The sequence below is a fragment of the Platichthys flesus genome, chromosome 2, assembly GCF_949316205.1.
Source record: "Platichthys flesus chromosome 2, fPlaFle2.1, whole genome shotgun sequence".
NCBI classification, from domain to species: domain Eukaryota; kingdom Metazoa; phylum Chordata; class Actinopteri; order Pleuronectiformes; family Pleuronectidae; genus Platichthys; species Platichthys flesus.
The window spans coordinates 14,627,116-14,641,790 of record NC_084946.1 but is presented as its reverse complement, the minus strand read 5'-3'; the positions used below and the strand labels follow the sequence as shown (position 1 = coordinate 14,641,790).

Sequence of the window (14,675 nt, the reverse complement as noted above, 5' to 3'; positions counted from 1 at the left end):
CGATGTTGTGCATGATCTAGCAGTCTTATTTGCCAAATGCATCAAATTCTTCAGAACTCAAAAGATTTCACCACACAGCAAGACAATATGACCCTAAACATGCAGCCAAAGAGCTTATCAGGTCGAAGTGGAATATCCTCAATTGGCCCAGAGCCAGTCACCTGATCTCACTCTGGCTGAGCGGCGGTTGGCTTGATGAAGTAGACTAATATCAGAGAGAGCGAGAGAGAGAGAGAGAAAGAGAAAACAAACAAGAGCTGAAGGCGACTGCAGGGAAGCTCTGCGAGAGAATGAGACACAAAGATGTCTGTTGACGTCTGTGGGTAAAATACTTCAGACAGTCACTGATGGCAAGGGATCTTCCCCTTAATACTGAATAACATGATTTTATTGGATTTCATGTCCATGTGCTTGTTGTGTAAAGGGCTGAATCTGGCACACAGCTCTTTCTATATTGATGTAAATCTTTCAACATAAAACTAATTCTAAGCAGTGAAATTTAACATCCATTATTTTATTCATAATTAGCTCAGAGCTCACTGACCTGAGACTAACTGTCTGGATTGGATGTAGAAGCCAGAAACAATAATAATCAGATATTTTACCAGATGAAATACATTTATTTAATATTACAAAAAGACTTCTTGTGGATGAATATTGTGCATTTAAATTATTAATTGATTGTCCAAATTGATCATTGCTGCTGGTTCTCATTGCATTCCCCTCATAGAACTGTAGCATCCATAGATTATAAACTTCACTAGGGTCAGAACGAAGTCATGTGACTTGAGTCTGTTTCTCTTCTGCCAGTTTGGAAATGACTAATTACTCTGTTCAGATTGTCTGTCTGGTTTATTGACTCACCCCTGAAAGTTTCGCTGTGTTAAGGCTCAAGTGTGAGCTAGTGGTAAGACGACACCCCCAGGGTGAGCGTCCTGCTGCTGCGGACTAGGCCCCAGTGGACCGTGGCCCTTTTATTCGGCACTGTCCAGATGCCCCGCTCCCGTATCCACATGTTTAAAGTGTGATGAAGTGCATTGACCGTCTGCTCAGCCGGCCGAACTCGGCCTACGCGAGGCTGATGGCACAAGGCGAGCGGCAGCTGGTCGGCCAAAGCCTGTGAAACCGTCTCATGGATATCTTTTACATGGCAACAATCACGCCATTGTTGTGGCTATGGATGGGACGACCCCCGGCAACAAGCAGAGGAAAATATGCTTCGGCAGTTAAATTTTTTTGTTCACACTACACAGCAGTAGCTGTTGAGAGCAGTTTGTGCACGTGTCTGTACATGGATGCAAATGTGTGACTCAACCGCCTGAAACCTCGCTGACTGGAAGGACACAAAGAAAGCCATTGAGGGGATCAAAGACTTGGAGCTTGAGCCGGACTGGAATGCAATGAACCACAAGTGTTTAAGCTGCTCAGCCTCAGAGTGTGTGGCCATTGTGGTGTCGGCCACTCCTGTATTTGTTTTTGTGTGTGAATGTGACAAAGACGGAGGCTGAAAATGACCAGAGCCGACAAAAGATGGCGTTCACCTCCAGGGGACGTAGACCTCGGAAAAGTGTCTCGCGTTCCCAGTAGTAAAAACTGTCAAGTACCAAACGCTGGCGTCACGTCAGATCCGTTGTCTTGTTTACACCTGAGTAGAGCATGCAGGAGGCAGGGTGTGATTTGATCAATTCTGCCATTGAGACCACGTGTTTTTGTTTACATCACATCGACGCTGGCATCGCTTCTCGCTCTCGTATCTTGTTATTTCAATCTAGTCTTTTCAAGTGTGTTCTCTGTGGTCGACGCCTCTTTTTCATCCTTAGATATTTGCACTCTTTTAGATTTCTTTTTCAGTTTCACGTCTTTCAACACAAAAGCAGTTTATCTTCCAGTTAATGCGGCTATCAAAAAGCTAGCAGTTTCGTGTGGCTCTACTCAACCATAGTGGACCTTGACTACTAGCGTAAAATGCTAACACGGTCCCAATGCCAATAAGAACCTGCTAATCTATCAGGCATACATTTTTTTTTTTGAATACCAAGTACAGCTCTTAAGAATGTCCCTAGTTTTGCAGATATTCGGTGGTAAGCCAAAGTGTTGGACAATTCAAAATTTGGATCAAATAGTTGTGCCACAGAAAAAGGGAGAAAAACTGAAACTTGACTTGAGGGTCAAGAATACATGGACGCAATTTCACGACTGTCCATCCAGTAGAGACAATCCAAACAGTCCAGAATAACCAACAGGTCGATATTGCCTTTTCTAGAGTAATGTCGACAGCGTGGCTATTGACGATCAAATATTATATATGTGCCAGGATGGAAACATCTGGAACGGTCCAGCCCTGCTCATATACCCCATGATGCACGCCATCTGTGCCATTGTATACGTGCGCCTGGTGCTGCAAAGGCATCACACGCCCAGCAAAGCAGACAATTGCACAGACATTGTACTGTAGTTTTCTTAATTCTCCTCCATTTTCAGTACCCTCTGTACCTGTCCAATCTCATAAGTGGACATGTGGATTTCCTAAGGACCGCAGCGTCCGTCCTGCCGCCTGTCTGCGATGCTGCGGACGAGAGGCGGGTTTTCATCCCAGCAGCCTGCTCCATACTGAGAGGCAGAGAAATGAGAGATTACGTTCCTGCCTGTGTCTCTCAATCTAGGTCACAGAGCATCAGGGGGCAACACGCCTGGCTCATTTAGCCTGTGAGTCACACTGGGCCAGGACTGCTGCTGGGGATCTCTCCCTCTCCCCCCGCCCTCACACCACCGCTGCCTTCTCTCGATCTGTCACTTTTCCCCTACTACTGGATTATTTTAGTTTCCCTCCCCTTCAAGATAAATACAATGCAGTCTTAAAGGGCAAGGCCGGTGTTATTCTGTATTCATCTAGCTGTCAACGAGTCCCATGGAAAACAACAGAACCCAAAAATATGTTCATCTTTCTTATGACTTATTGTTCAACTTCCATAGCTGATCTGTGGCACTCATTATGAAGCCTAGTATGCTTAGCTGTGGAAAATAAATAAATAAATATATAGAATGCAAATTTGTATTGTATAGGAACACCTGCAAGGACCATTTACAGAGTGTTTTAAACGATTTTAAATACCAACGTAGGGGAATAAGCCTTTGGTTTTAGCGTTTTTGCAGGATTCGTTGACATTAAGACAAAAATGAAATGTTTTCAGTCTTGACCTTTAAAGCTGACGGGTTGAAAACACCCACTGTGTGCTTTTTGCGTGTATGCATTGCTCTGCATTTGTCTGTGCATGTGTCCACATGCAGCAGTGACAGAAAGGAAGCTGGTTTAGCCTCTCTATTTAAAAGCTCAATAACTGATCCCCAGTCACAAGCTCCAGGCCACAGACTTGGTTTTACACCATTTGAAGAGAGAATCTTCTGCCACCTGTGTCACACTGAAGCACAACAGCAGGACTCAGGTATCATTTTTTTTTTGGGGGGGGGGGGTGAATCATGAGTATTATGTAACACGCTATGTCTCTAAATTTGCCATTCACGCAGACCCACACACACAAACACGGACAATGCATTGAAGAACTGTGCACAAAGGCAGACTAAATAATTTAGACTCGAGCGCGCACCTTCACACAGACACACACTGAACGTCTCAGTTTCACGTCCACAGTGAACTGCAGGTGGGCTCTCAACCTCTTCTCACTTTAAAGCTGTGCTTCTCTAAAACCTTTTAATAACTAGAAGCAACATTCTCTGACGAGTGTGTGTGTGTGTTTTTTTTTTTTTTTACTTCTGCAGCTTATCACTTAAAGAAAGTACTGAGAGAAATGACAGTGAGGCTGACAGAGTAGTAAGTACTGGTCAGGTCACAGTGTTGTTCACTGAATTATTAAGCAGTGCAGTCAGACCGCCTGCAGCACGTGTTTCAGCCCCTGAGAATCCACTGTCACTGAATCCAGGTAATAGGATGTGGTATGGGACGGGTCTGGAAATGTTGGTGCAGATCGGGTTCAGCTGTTGGATCCAGGAAGTTTGCTCTAAAGTGCCATTCAAGTTATGTTTTATCATTATGCTTTGGATTTAGACTGCTAGTCATCCATCTATACATTTTAAGACAAGGGCTCTTGGATCTTGTGAGGAACATATTTTTAGACTAAACAATAAATATACTTGAAAGAAAATTGTCATATGAATTCCAAAAATACATACTTTCTCGTGCCCAAGGTTATGCCATTAAATTGCTGGTTTTATTTGACTTAATAGTCCAAAGCTAATTTATATTTAATTAACGATGATGCAAGACAGAAAAGCACTCAATCTTTATCTGTGAAGCTGGACCGAGTGACCTTTAATGATTCTAGTTGTAATGATGGTGCTGAGCTGTATAATGGTTTTAAATCTCATATTCCCTCATGCCACTGTACATGGACCTTGTTGCTGTGGCCACGGCCCATGTGGTGCCCCAACACACACCCTGCCCCCTTCCCACCCACTTACACACACGCACACACACACACGCACACATACAAATAAACACACACACTCAGGCACACAGGCACACACTTTTGCGTTGTGCTTCTGTCATAAACCCTGTCCAGATTCAGACGGCCATATGTTGGAGCCACACATACAGTAATACATCTGAATGTTGTGCTAAGCTGTTAAAACCATTAGCTTGTCATCACAGTCTGCGTTATTTCAACGGCTGCTCCACATGAATTTGGAGGATACATTTTGTGTACGTGTGTGTGTATCCACTATTTCTCCTCAAGTTAAAACAAATGATTGACACCGGGCTTAAATTCTATTACTTTTAAATTCACAGCAGGTTTATGGATTTATATACATATCTACCTAAATCTGCTTGGTATTTACCAGTTATCCGTCATATATTGAGCTGAAATGTTGTATGTTGGAACTTGGTCCAGTCTTCTTTTGATTTTAAATTTTTTCTTGGCTGTTCAAGAGCGACCTCCTTGGTATGAATGAGGGAGAATTGCAAAAATATGTGAGTGGAGTCAGTTTAATCCAATTTTCTAAACATATAGGGTTAGGAGAAAGTTTAAATTGAGTTGGCCCAGTCTTCCTTCCCCGACTTCCTCGAAAAGAGCTGACGACGTGATCTCCGCAGTGAAATTAAACGTCACTTCCTGCCGCTGCCTGCTGCACCAGGCTGCAACACCCCTTGCCTGAATAATGCAGAGGATTTGCTGCTGTTCTGAATGAGTCTGTGCAGAGAATCCCCCGCTACACTTTGCATTTGTGAAAGTCCGGGTTAAGTCCAGACACAATTCCCTGGACTTAACCCACCGGCCATGTCTGAAAACAGTTGCAGAGTGTGTGGGCTGGGTCGGGAAGTGTCTCTGCTGCAGGCCTGATCAGCACACTACCACAGTGTTGATTTGACTGAAGTTGTTGCTCACCTTTGAGTTACAAATTTAACAAGTGTCTTGAACTTTGCAGCCTGCATTTTACACCCTCTATTGGTTTTAACACTGAAAAAACAAAGAATACCCACAGGATGCTCCACAGGGTTAGGGTCATTCTTCATAGACATCCTTCTGGTATTGTTTTTATCACAGTCATGATTGTCACGGCCCACTCACAGTGTCACACACTGTTGTGTAAATCCCAAAGGGCGACATGCTTCAGTGGGTGTTATGTAGTCTTTGGAATAGCTTTGTCGCTAAAGGTTGAAGTGTGTGAAGTAGTGTAGTGTGTCAGGTGAAAAAAAATGAAAGCAGCAGGCAGAAGAAAGCCACCAGCTGAGTCAGGTTCGCTTCAGAAAAAGTATTGCACTTCTTTGCTACGCTGCCTTGTAACCCAGTAACTACTTCAACTTTTTTGGGGGGAGGGGTTATTTTGACTGGTCCTTACAAATTCAATGGGCTGTTTGAGGGTTAAGAATTGGTTTTAGGGTTATTGTTAGAATTATAATTAGGTTTAGGTTAGGGTTAGGGTTGTGGTTAGGCATTCAACTGTGATATTTAAGGTTAGGGTATGGGGAGCTAGGGAATGCATTATGTCAACGAGTGTCCTCAGAACTATAGAGACATGCATGTGCCTGTGTGTGTGTGTGTGTGTGTTTGAGCTGAGTTTAATGAGTGTGCGGAGTGAAACATGATTCACTCAGTTACCTGAGTTGGCCACACCCTGCCTCCTGTTTCAGACAGAAAAAATCACTAGAGACCTGCAGTGTGTGTGTATGTGTGTGTCTGTGTGTGTGTGTTACAGGGCTTAAGGCTCTCTAGAGCACCTCTTCCACCATTGCCTGTAATACCAGTTCCATTGTGTGGAGTTATTACTTGTACACACACAGCCTCTTTTGGTGAATTGTTATGCACAGTGAAAGACTCAATGTCTTCCTAGTGAGCACGTAAACTATATATAAAATGTTTTTTTGATTCTTTCCATGTGATTTAATGATTGGCCATGTAATTGGGAGTTTGAAGTTGACTGTTTCACTCTGTAAACATTATCACTTGAACGAGGAGCTGGAACAATCTGATCCCAGATGTTTGCGATTTTGTCAAACTGTGTTGTACAAGAACATTTTTCTTACCACAAAGATATATAAAGGATGAATGAACATGAATCCAGGGGTTATTGTCTAGATATGAGTAGGACTATCGCCCTGAATGCCAGTTACATATACAAGTATACACATGCATAGACACACCTGTCATTCCACATAGACAGCTGTTATTATACATGAGGACCCATATGATATCAAAAGTCATTGCCATACCACTTTTTACATAGACTACATGCTGAGCAATGAACTGTATTACAAGTCAAATCTAGGTGGTTGATGTGCTCTTATTTTCATAACCCAAAATGTAAAACTCTACTTCCCCACACCATCAAGACATATATGTGGAATATCCCTGTAGAATGCTGCCATCTTGGAGCCCCAGTCTGTGTAATAGTGATCGGTGGACAGCATACGGTTGTGGATCACTTCAGGCAATGATGCGGCACAAAATGGACGTGAGCCTTAAGTTGCCTCCCTGTAAAATACTTAATGTGGCCGAAAGATCCCAAAACAAATGTGTGATCTGGGGTTGGGGGATGCAGTATTGCTACGGCTTACTTGTGGATCTAGCAACAGGAGCGGACCGACCAAGTGCCATCATTCCACGCGGTATGTGGGCCGGATTAAAGTGTGACAGTGTGGGTCCAATCTGGGCCTAGGAAATTGCTTTGTGGGGATGGAGCCCCAGTATCGAGTTCCCCACCGACACATGCGCTCAACCACTTGTGAGTTGAAGCGGTTGAGCGCACCCAGAAATGAAAATTCACTCATTATCTACTCACTCCTGTTCCAGTGGGGGTGGGGTAGGTGAAGTGTTTGAGTCCACAAAACACTTTGGGAGTTTCAGGGGCAAACAGTGTAGCTAATTAGTGACCTGTCTTCAGACGCAATAAAACAACAGAAAAAAACATACCTCCATTCTGCTCCTGTGTCGTAGCGTAAAAGTCCATTAGAATTGGTTATCCCTTTAATCACTTTTGAGTAATTATAGCCAAACTTGACAGAAATGAACACTTTAGTGGTTAATGAACTTCCTGAAATGAAAGAATGTACTTTTTTTGTTTGGTCCATGTCCCATCGACTGACCTGGAGGAGGCAGGATATATGGGACGTGTACTGCACTTAGACACAAGCTTGCGATTGAGATGCTTTGGTTTTAAGTTTGAACATAACGTCGGCCTCTCTGACAGCAAACGTGTGTCGGTGTGTGTGTGAAAGAGAGAGATATACATATGCATCTACCTACCTTTAAAAAAAATAAAATAATCAGTGTGTGTCCTGCTGCTGCTGTGTGTGAACGTGTGGACGAGTTGAGTGGGTGAAGTCTTGGCGGACCTGCTGGTGAGAGGAGGCCGCTGGGAGCTCTCAGTGGGATGTTTGTTCACCAGATAAAGATGTGCCGGGTCTTTCGGCTTCAGGAAAGTAAACAACCCTCCAGAGCCCCCACCCTCCTTTCCCTCCCATGAAAATAACACAGCTCATATCAACAAATATAGAGAGGACACAGCCCAACACAGAGGGGGAACCATGTGCCATCCTTTATTCTGGACCTCAATATTTCAGTCTGCTCCAGAAGTCCCATGACCATAACCAGTCTAATATCTTAACATGTGTCTGTATCACTTTCAGGATTGACATATGTTGTTTTCACGAGAAAGCAACTGAGGGAGAGGAAAAAACAGAGACGGAGAATAGAGGTCGGTAGCTAATTACTATTCAGACAGAGTGCCTTTGGGGTGGAAGGAGGGAGAGACAGCGAGAGAGAGCAAGCTCGCCGCAATTCACACAAACCAGGGTTTGCAAGTGTGAGTGTGTGCGGTGCAGGGAGAAGACACAGCTTTGATGTTTCTCCGTCTAGTGGGGGAAAAAACGACCGAAACTGTTCGAATAAAGGCAGATGAGGAGAGCGGTGGCGGCCTCATGCAAACCCTGACTGTAACAGAAAGGAAAGGGTTGGATTGTGACCTCCATCATCAGGAGTGACATGTGTGGGTAGCTGTGAGAGAGCGTGGGACCCTCCCCTCATCACCTCAGTGGAGCTGTGCTCTGCCTCTCGAGCAAATCTGGGACCGTTCATTAAACAGACAGGGACAGATTCCTGTCTTAGATTTTACATAAATTTGAGAAAATTATTTTTTCACATACAGAAGAGGAAGCTCAGGCCCCCAAAAAAGCTTAAGTAGTCAAAGTACTTCAGTCACTTCCTCCACCAAGGAGGTTATGTTTTCACCTCTGTGTTGAAATGAAGTGATGCAAGAATTTTGACAAAGCCCTGGCCCGTGTGCAGGGAATTTAAAAAGAAAAGCGAAAATCACAAAATGGCTTCTCTCTTTTTTCTTATTTGCAAGTTTTGGCCCATTTTGATTTCATGTGTGTGCTCACCTGTAGTTCAATGATGGAATGTAGCTTTTAAAAAGATTTAACTCTTGAGCTCCCACTGCTGGAGCCTGGTTCGGATGATAAAAGCATTAAAAACAGATGAATTTCAAATCATCCAGATGGAAGAGTGATTACTTTGAGGTTCATTTATTGCCACACCAGCCCCTCCCCCATCACTGAATCCATCTCTCTCTCTCTCTCTCTCTCTCTATCTCTCTCCCTCTCTCTGTCTCTGTGTTCTGCAGAAACTGCCTGTTCACATGAGCTAAAAATACATCATGTGACTGAGCGAGGCCAACTGTACCATTCATGCATTACTTATGGAAGTGTTTGCTTTATCTCCATTTTTGCTCTGTAGAAAGAGCCTCAGTCCCTGAGTAGATGTACTCTGTTGGTTGGGCTCTTAACCCAAACGAACTTGAGCATGTTCGCTTTTTGTCAGCTTGTCTGTGTTGCAGCAGTGTGGTGGTTCAACCATGTAGATGTCTGCTGGAACATGGTTTTGTTGTCGACACAACACTGTAGAGAAGTGTGAGGTGTTAAGGTCTAACACTCAAAGTCAAAACAATCGGCCAGTGTTTAATTGTGTCTGTGTGTTGTCTTGAGTCATTTCAAGGTGATATGAAGTATTGTCTTATTGGATTACAATGTTCTGTCCAATACGATGAGCCTAACTCTAAGCAAACAATACTAATGAATAGAAAGGGCGCTCATCACCTCCACCAAGGACCAACAGTCCCCTTAAATTGAAATGATTCCTCAGTATTGTGACCGAATTCAGCTGTGGGACTGTTCTCTCTGTGTCGGTGTACCAGGAAATGCTTATCTCATCTCTGTTGTCCTCTGTGGTGTAACTGGGAAAAGACACTATTGTTATCAGACGGCTTCAACCTTTCATTACTGGGTATGTCAGCCGTCATATTTCCTATCAGGGATCAAAGCTCACAGCGCTGGGCGACGATACAACTTTAGAGGGAGTCACCTGCCACACTGGCCACTATCACTAAAGACACAACAACACAAACCTGTTAGAGAATCAGGCTGGTTTCAGGCTCTGCTCTCAATTTACCCTCCGACATTCTTGTAGATACTGTAAGTCTCATTAGGACAATGATGGAGATGAGGTTTGAGAGCAGCCAATGGCAGGAGGACTCACTCACTCACTCACCCACTCACCGAATCATCATCGGGTACTAAGTGAGTGGATTTTTTAGTGTGTGTCTGAATGTCTCACAGCATTTACCCACACTGGAGTTTGGCAGAGTCACTGCATCGCTTCAGGGCCATCGAGGAGCCCAGTCCGCCTGGGTCAGGTCTGGTGGGGCGGAGGGGGGTGCAGATGGGCTGTCGGCGGGAGGGAGACAGAGAGGGAGGTGTTAAGGGGGACACGTTTCTCGCCGCTTGCTTGAGGCTCAGGACTCCTCTTCTGTCCTCTGTCACCCACGTCTCTCACCTCACCTCTCTCTCCTCTGTTCTCTCGTCATTCCCCTTCTTATCTCCGTGCCTCCCACCTTTCTTGCCTCAGCCTTCGTGCTGTTTTTTTCTCTCTGCGTCTATGAATCATCCCATCTCCTGCCCACACTTCCGCAAGTTTCCAAATTTAGCACTGTTTTTCTCCCTCCGTTTCATAATTAAGGCTGGAACTGATCCACATCGTTGACGCCATCGGCCATCTCTGGAGATGCCTGCGTCCATCTGTGTTTCCATCTCCATCCTCGTTTATTCATTTTTTGTTGTTGTTGTTTTCTTTTCTTTTTTCTAACCGCTCTGTTACCTCTGTGTTAGTTTCTCCCTCCTCTATGATCATTCTTGTGTATGAACAGGTGGTGATTTATCTCATTCAGACACATCAGAGAAAGTAGATCAGTACAGCGGTGTTTAGTTCGTCATCAAACGATGGAGAGAATACTTGAATGAGTCTTGTTTCTTTAAGATATGAACTCACTGTCAATCTGTGGCGGGGGGTTGTTTTATCAAGAGGAAAACAAATGTGCCTCCTTGTAATGTGGAATGGGGAAAGGCTGACAACAAGATGTTGCTCATCAAAGTGTTGTGTGTAAAACTTTGCTATTTCATATATCAGTCTGTAAAAAATGTGTTTCTTTTTTCAGGTGACATTACACAAAAGGGCTACGAGAAGAAAAGGACCAAACTCCTGGCTCCCTACGTCATCCACGCTCCAGGTAAACCTGTTATGGAAGTATTCTGGAGTCTGGTGAAAGGAGAACTCAGGCAGCAGCTGATGTCGTATGCAGAAGGTTTTAATGTAGATTTGATGCATCAAGGAGACCAGAAAGTGGAACAATATAACAACGTCAACAGAGTAACATGAGCAAATGTCACCTAGTCTAACAGCAGATCCATAAAAGGCTAGAATTGCTGTCACTCTCTATGTAACATGTAAGTTTTCGCGTCCTATTGGACAGTTAAGCCTAAAGTATGCATAACTAAATGTCAATGTGTCCTTTCGTCTTGCCACTGGTGAAATACGGAAAGAGTTAACGTTGGTGCTTCTCTGTCTGGTGCATGTGAGCTAGATATGAAAGTCCCTAAACTCTACACTACATTGCACTGTTGGGCCTTTATCTATAACCTGACATTGGGTACTGTTTAGAGAGAGAAGGGAGTGTGTGTGTATTTAGACAGTCACCATTCTCCTGTACAGATATAATATACAATATACTTAATTTATAGTGGCATATACAGTAATATATGAGGATGGTCAAAAGTGCTCTGTCCGAAATCACCCACACACCCACTAGCCATTACTTCACTGTATAGCGACATCTGCAAAAGAAAAAAACATTTCAGACACAACATCATTGTCGCAGGATTATGACGTACAACTACAACACAACGTTGGCTGGTAGAAAATCCCACAATTAATTTAAAATACAATGCATTACTACCTTCTTCAGGTATTTACATTGGTACGACAGGTCGGGCTGTTCCTACTCTCCTCTCTCCTCTCCACCTTGAGCGCAATGCATGATGGTATATATTGCTCAGTTTGTGACCATTGGTTGTACACTTATTTGCGCCATCCATTGTGGGAAATGATGAGTCCATTATAAACAGTATGTTACAAATAAATACACAGCACTACAAAATAGCAAACTCACTAAATAGTTGACAATATAGTGACAATATTAGCAAACGTAACATCTCTCTGTTTTTTTCTTCTCTGGTTACAGCATATTAAAGAGCACTATGTTACAACCAATCAGAGAAATGTTTTGTCTGGTTCTGATTTTCATTGATTGTCAGTGTCTGTGACAGGGTTACATAAATTCCTACGACTGCCTGCTGTCAGTTACGATGATCCATAAACCTTGTTGACAATGTATTTTTATAACAATGGTTATTTCAACCTGGGTCTCACACTGTTGATGAACAAACAAAAACATCTTAACCTGACTGCAGTTTATGATAATTGTGTGACATTAGACGCACAGTTAATGTTCTGTAGTGGCTGTTTCTCTAAATGTCACTGGGAGATGACTAGATGATGCTCACTGCTGCCTCTTAGTGGTCCCTACCTCTCACTAATGATGGGATATAAATCTTAGCACTGGTGTATTTCTTCAGGGCTCTTGAGAGGAGCCGCAAACCACTAAACAAACTGCAAGTCGGTCTGAGGTACAGAGAATTTGGCCAATTTCCCTATGAGAAATTACTATTGGCTGGTACATATACACTTGAATTCCAATAAACCAGCTGTCGTTGCAATGTATCTCTTAATTCATTCATTGTTCTTTAAAATGAATTTAGGAAAAAAACATTAAATAATTATTTTCATTGCTATTATTCATAGTTAAAACCACAATAAAACAAATATATGACAGAACAAAAAGAACAGGAAGAAAAACCTAAACCGACTGCAAGACATCTAGTAAATACTTTCACCAAATACACATCTTTTTTATGAAAACTATTCATTTACTTATTTATTAATACACCTTTTATTTTCTTCCACAGTGGAGCCTCCCCCTCAGAATGACGTGCTGCTTCCCCCTCCCAGTTCTTCCTCCAGCCACGGCCCTCCTCCGTCCAGCTCGTCCCGTTACCGAGAACGTCGCTCCCGCAAAGCACATCGGGGCGGAGGAACCAGGGATGACCGTTACAGATCAGGTCAGCAAGCACTCCAACATTACAAGACGCTTTCCAAAATGTAAAACACCACTGATGCACCAGTCACTGAAATGTAGTGTCCTATGATGAGTTTACAGTCCCGAAATGAAACTACACCGACTTCACTTGTTTAGCCAGCCTGTTTTTTAGCCTAGATGTGTGTGTGTGTGTGTGTGTGTGTGTGTGTGTGTGTGTGTGTGTGTGTGTGTGTGTGCGTGTGCGTGTGTGTGTGTGTCCTGCAGCTGGGAGGCCCTTCAGTGTGAGGAGCCTCGCTCTGTGAAGGCAGAGTGATGTCACTGCCTGGCTATGTGTGAGAAGGCTGTGTGGAGTACAGGGGGAATACTGATCTGGTGGGGAAAACCTGACGCTGGGGAGATTAAAGAAAAACAGCAGTAGAGCAGCGGTGAAGAGCATGTGAGAAGAGTTATTGTGTCTACTGAGCTGACCCTGAAAGCATCCTCCCTCCACATCGGCCCACACCCCGCTGTTTTGGTGCAATTATTCTCTCCGCCTCCTCGCCTTTCCAATGTAAAACCCCCCCTCAAACTTCGGCATGATATAAACCAGGCGGACGAGAGTCAATCTCTTAAACTGGAGCGCGATGGAGGGTTGTCTGAAGATGTTTCAGCTGTAAAAAATAATCTGAATTGGAGGATGGATTAGAGCTGGGGAAGTTCAGGGAGCTGGACTTTAAGGGCAAAACTAGTAAGCGGAGGAAGATAACGGTTTGTAAGGAGTTTATTAACAAGGTATTTGAATGTGCACAGGCAGCTGGATGTCAGGGTCAAGGAGAGGGGATTGTTCAAGGTGTCATGGTTCCAGAGTCCAGACTTAACCGACAGAGTCCAAAAACAGTACCTAGACAGAGAGTCAGGTGATCGTGTGCAGAACAGGTATTATAAGTAGAGTACTAAAACTTCCTATTGAGAGACGGAAGCTGCTGTAGCGTGTCTGCCCCCAACGACCTGGGTTGAGTCTTGTGGAATGAACCGGTTCTTATGCTGGATCTGGTTTGAGGAGCAGATTAGGCAACATGGCTCAGGAGTAGAGATGAATAGGAGGGAAAACCGGAACCCACGCCCAACCAGTTACACAAATACAAGCACAGACAACCCAAGGAAACCAAGGCTACAGGGTGTAATTCCAACGAAATCAGTCAAGGCACAATTTACCAATAAATGACAAAAAGCAAAGAGGGGCTTTGCTGAAATGTGGGTTTCCAGAGTTCAAGTAAAGTTTTGTCGGACTGATGGGTTGAAAGAAATGTCCTGGAGGAGACGAGCTTCGAACAAGGACGAGAGAGATGATGAGCAATTTGTCATAAATGAGTGTGCCTTCCATTTTACTGTGTCCGCTATGTAGTACAGTTCAAGTGGGGAAGTGGAAAGTTGTCAGCAGTCAAGTGTTCAAAATCGCTCCCTTCTTCGTTCATTCACTACTCCTCATATAATACAATAAGTACTTGTAGAAGTTAACTGAGTTTCCACAATGTAGGAGTAATTATCATTTTGCTGCATCGATGTAGTAAATGGTGAATCCACTGTATCTAAAGACATATTACACAATTAGATGTGATTTTGAGCTATAAACTAAACGATGTCACTGTACTATGATGAAACACATTCATAGTGGCAATCATATCAAATGTCTT

The 14,675-nt window shown here is 43.6% G+C and overlaps 1 protein-coding gene across 2 annotated transcripts in view; it reads left to right on the top strand.

Annotated features, from left to right (window-relative positions):
- The window catches only part of dip2bb (disco-interacting protein 2 homolog Bb), a 40,170-nt gene that overhangs the window by 3,317 nt on the left and 22,178 nt on the right, over window positions 1–14,675 (top strand). For both annotated transcript variants that reach the window (XM_062400137.1, XM_062400145.1), the window contains exons 2-3: window positions 11,005–11,076; window positions 12,872–13,024. In XM_062400137.1, the coding sequence (XP_062256121.1) occupies window positions 11,005–11,076; window positions 12,872–13,024 (225 nt within the window). The remainder of the gene's footprint in view (window positions 1–11,004; window positions 11,077–12,871; window positions 13,025–14,675) is intronic.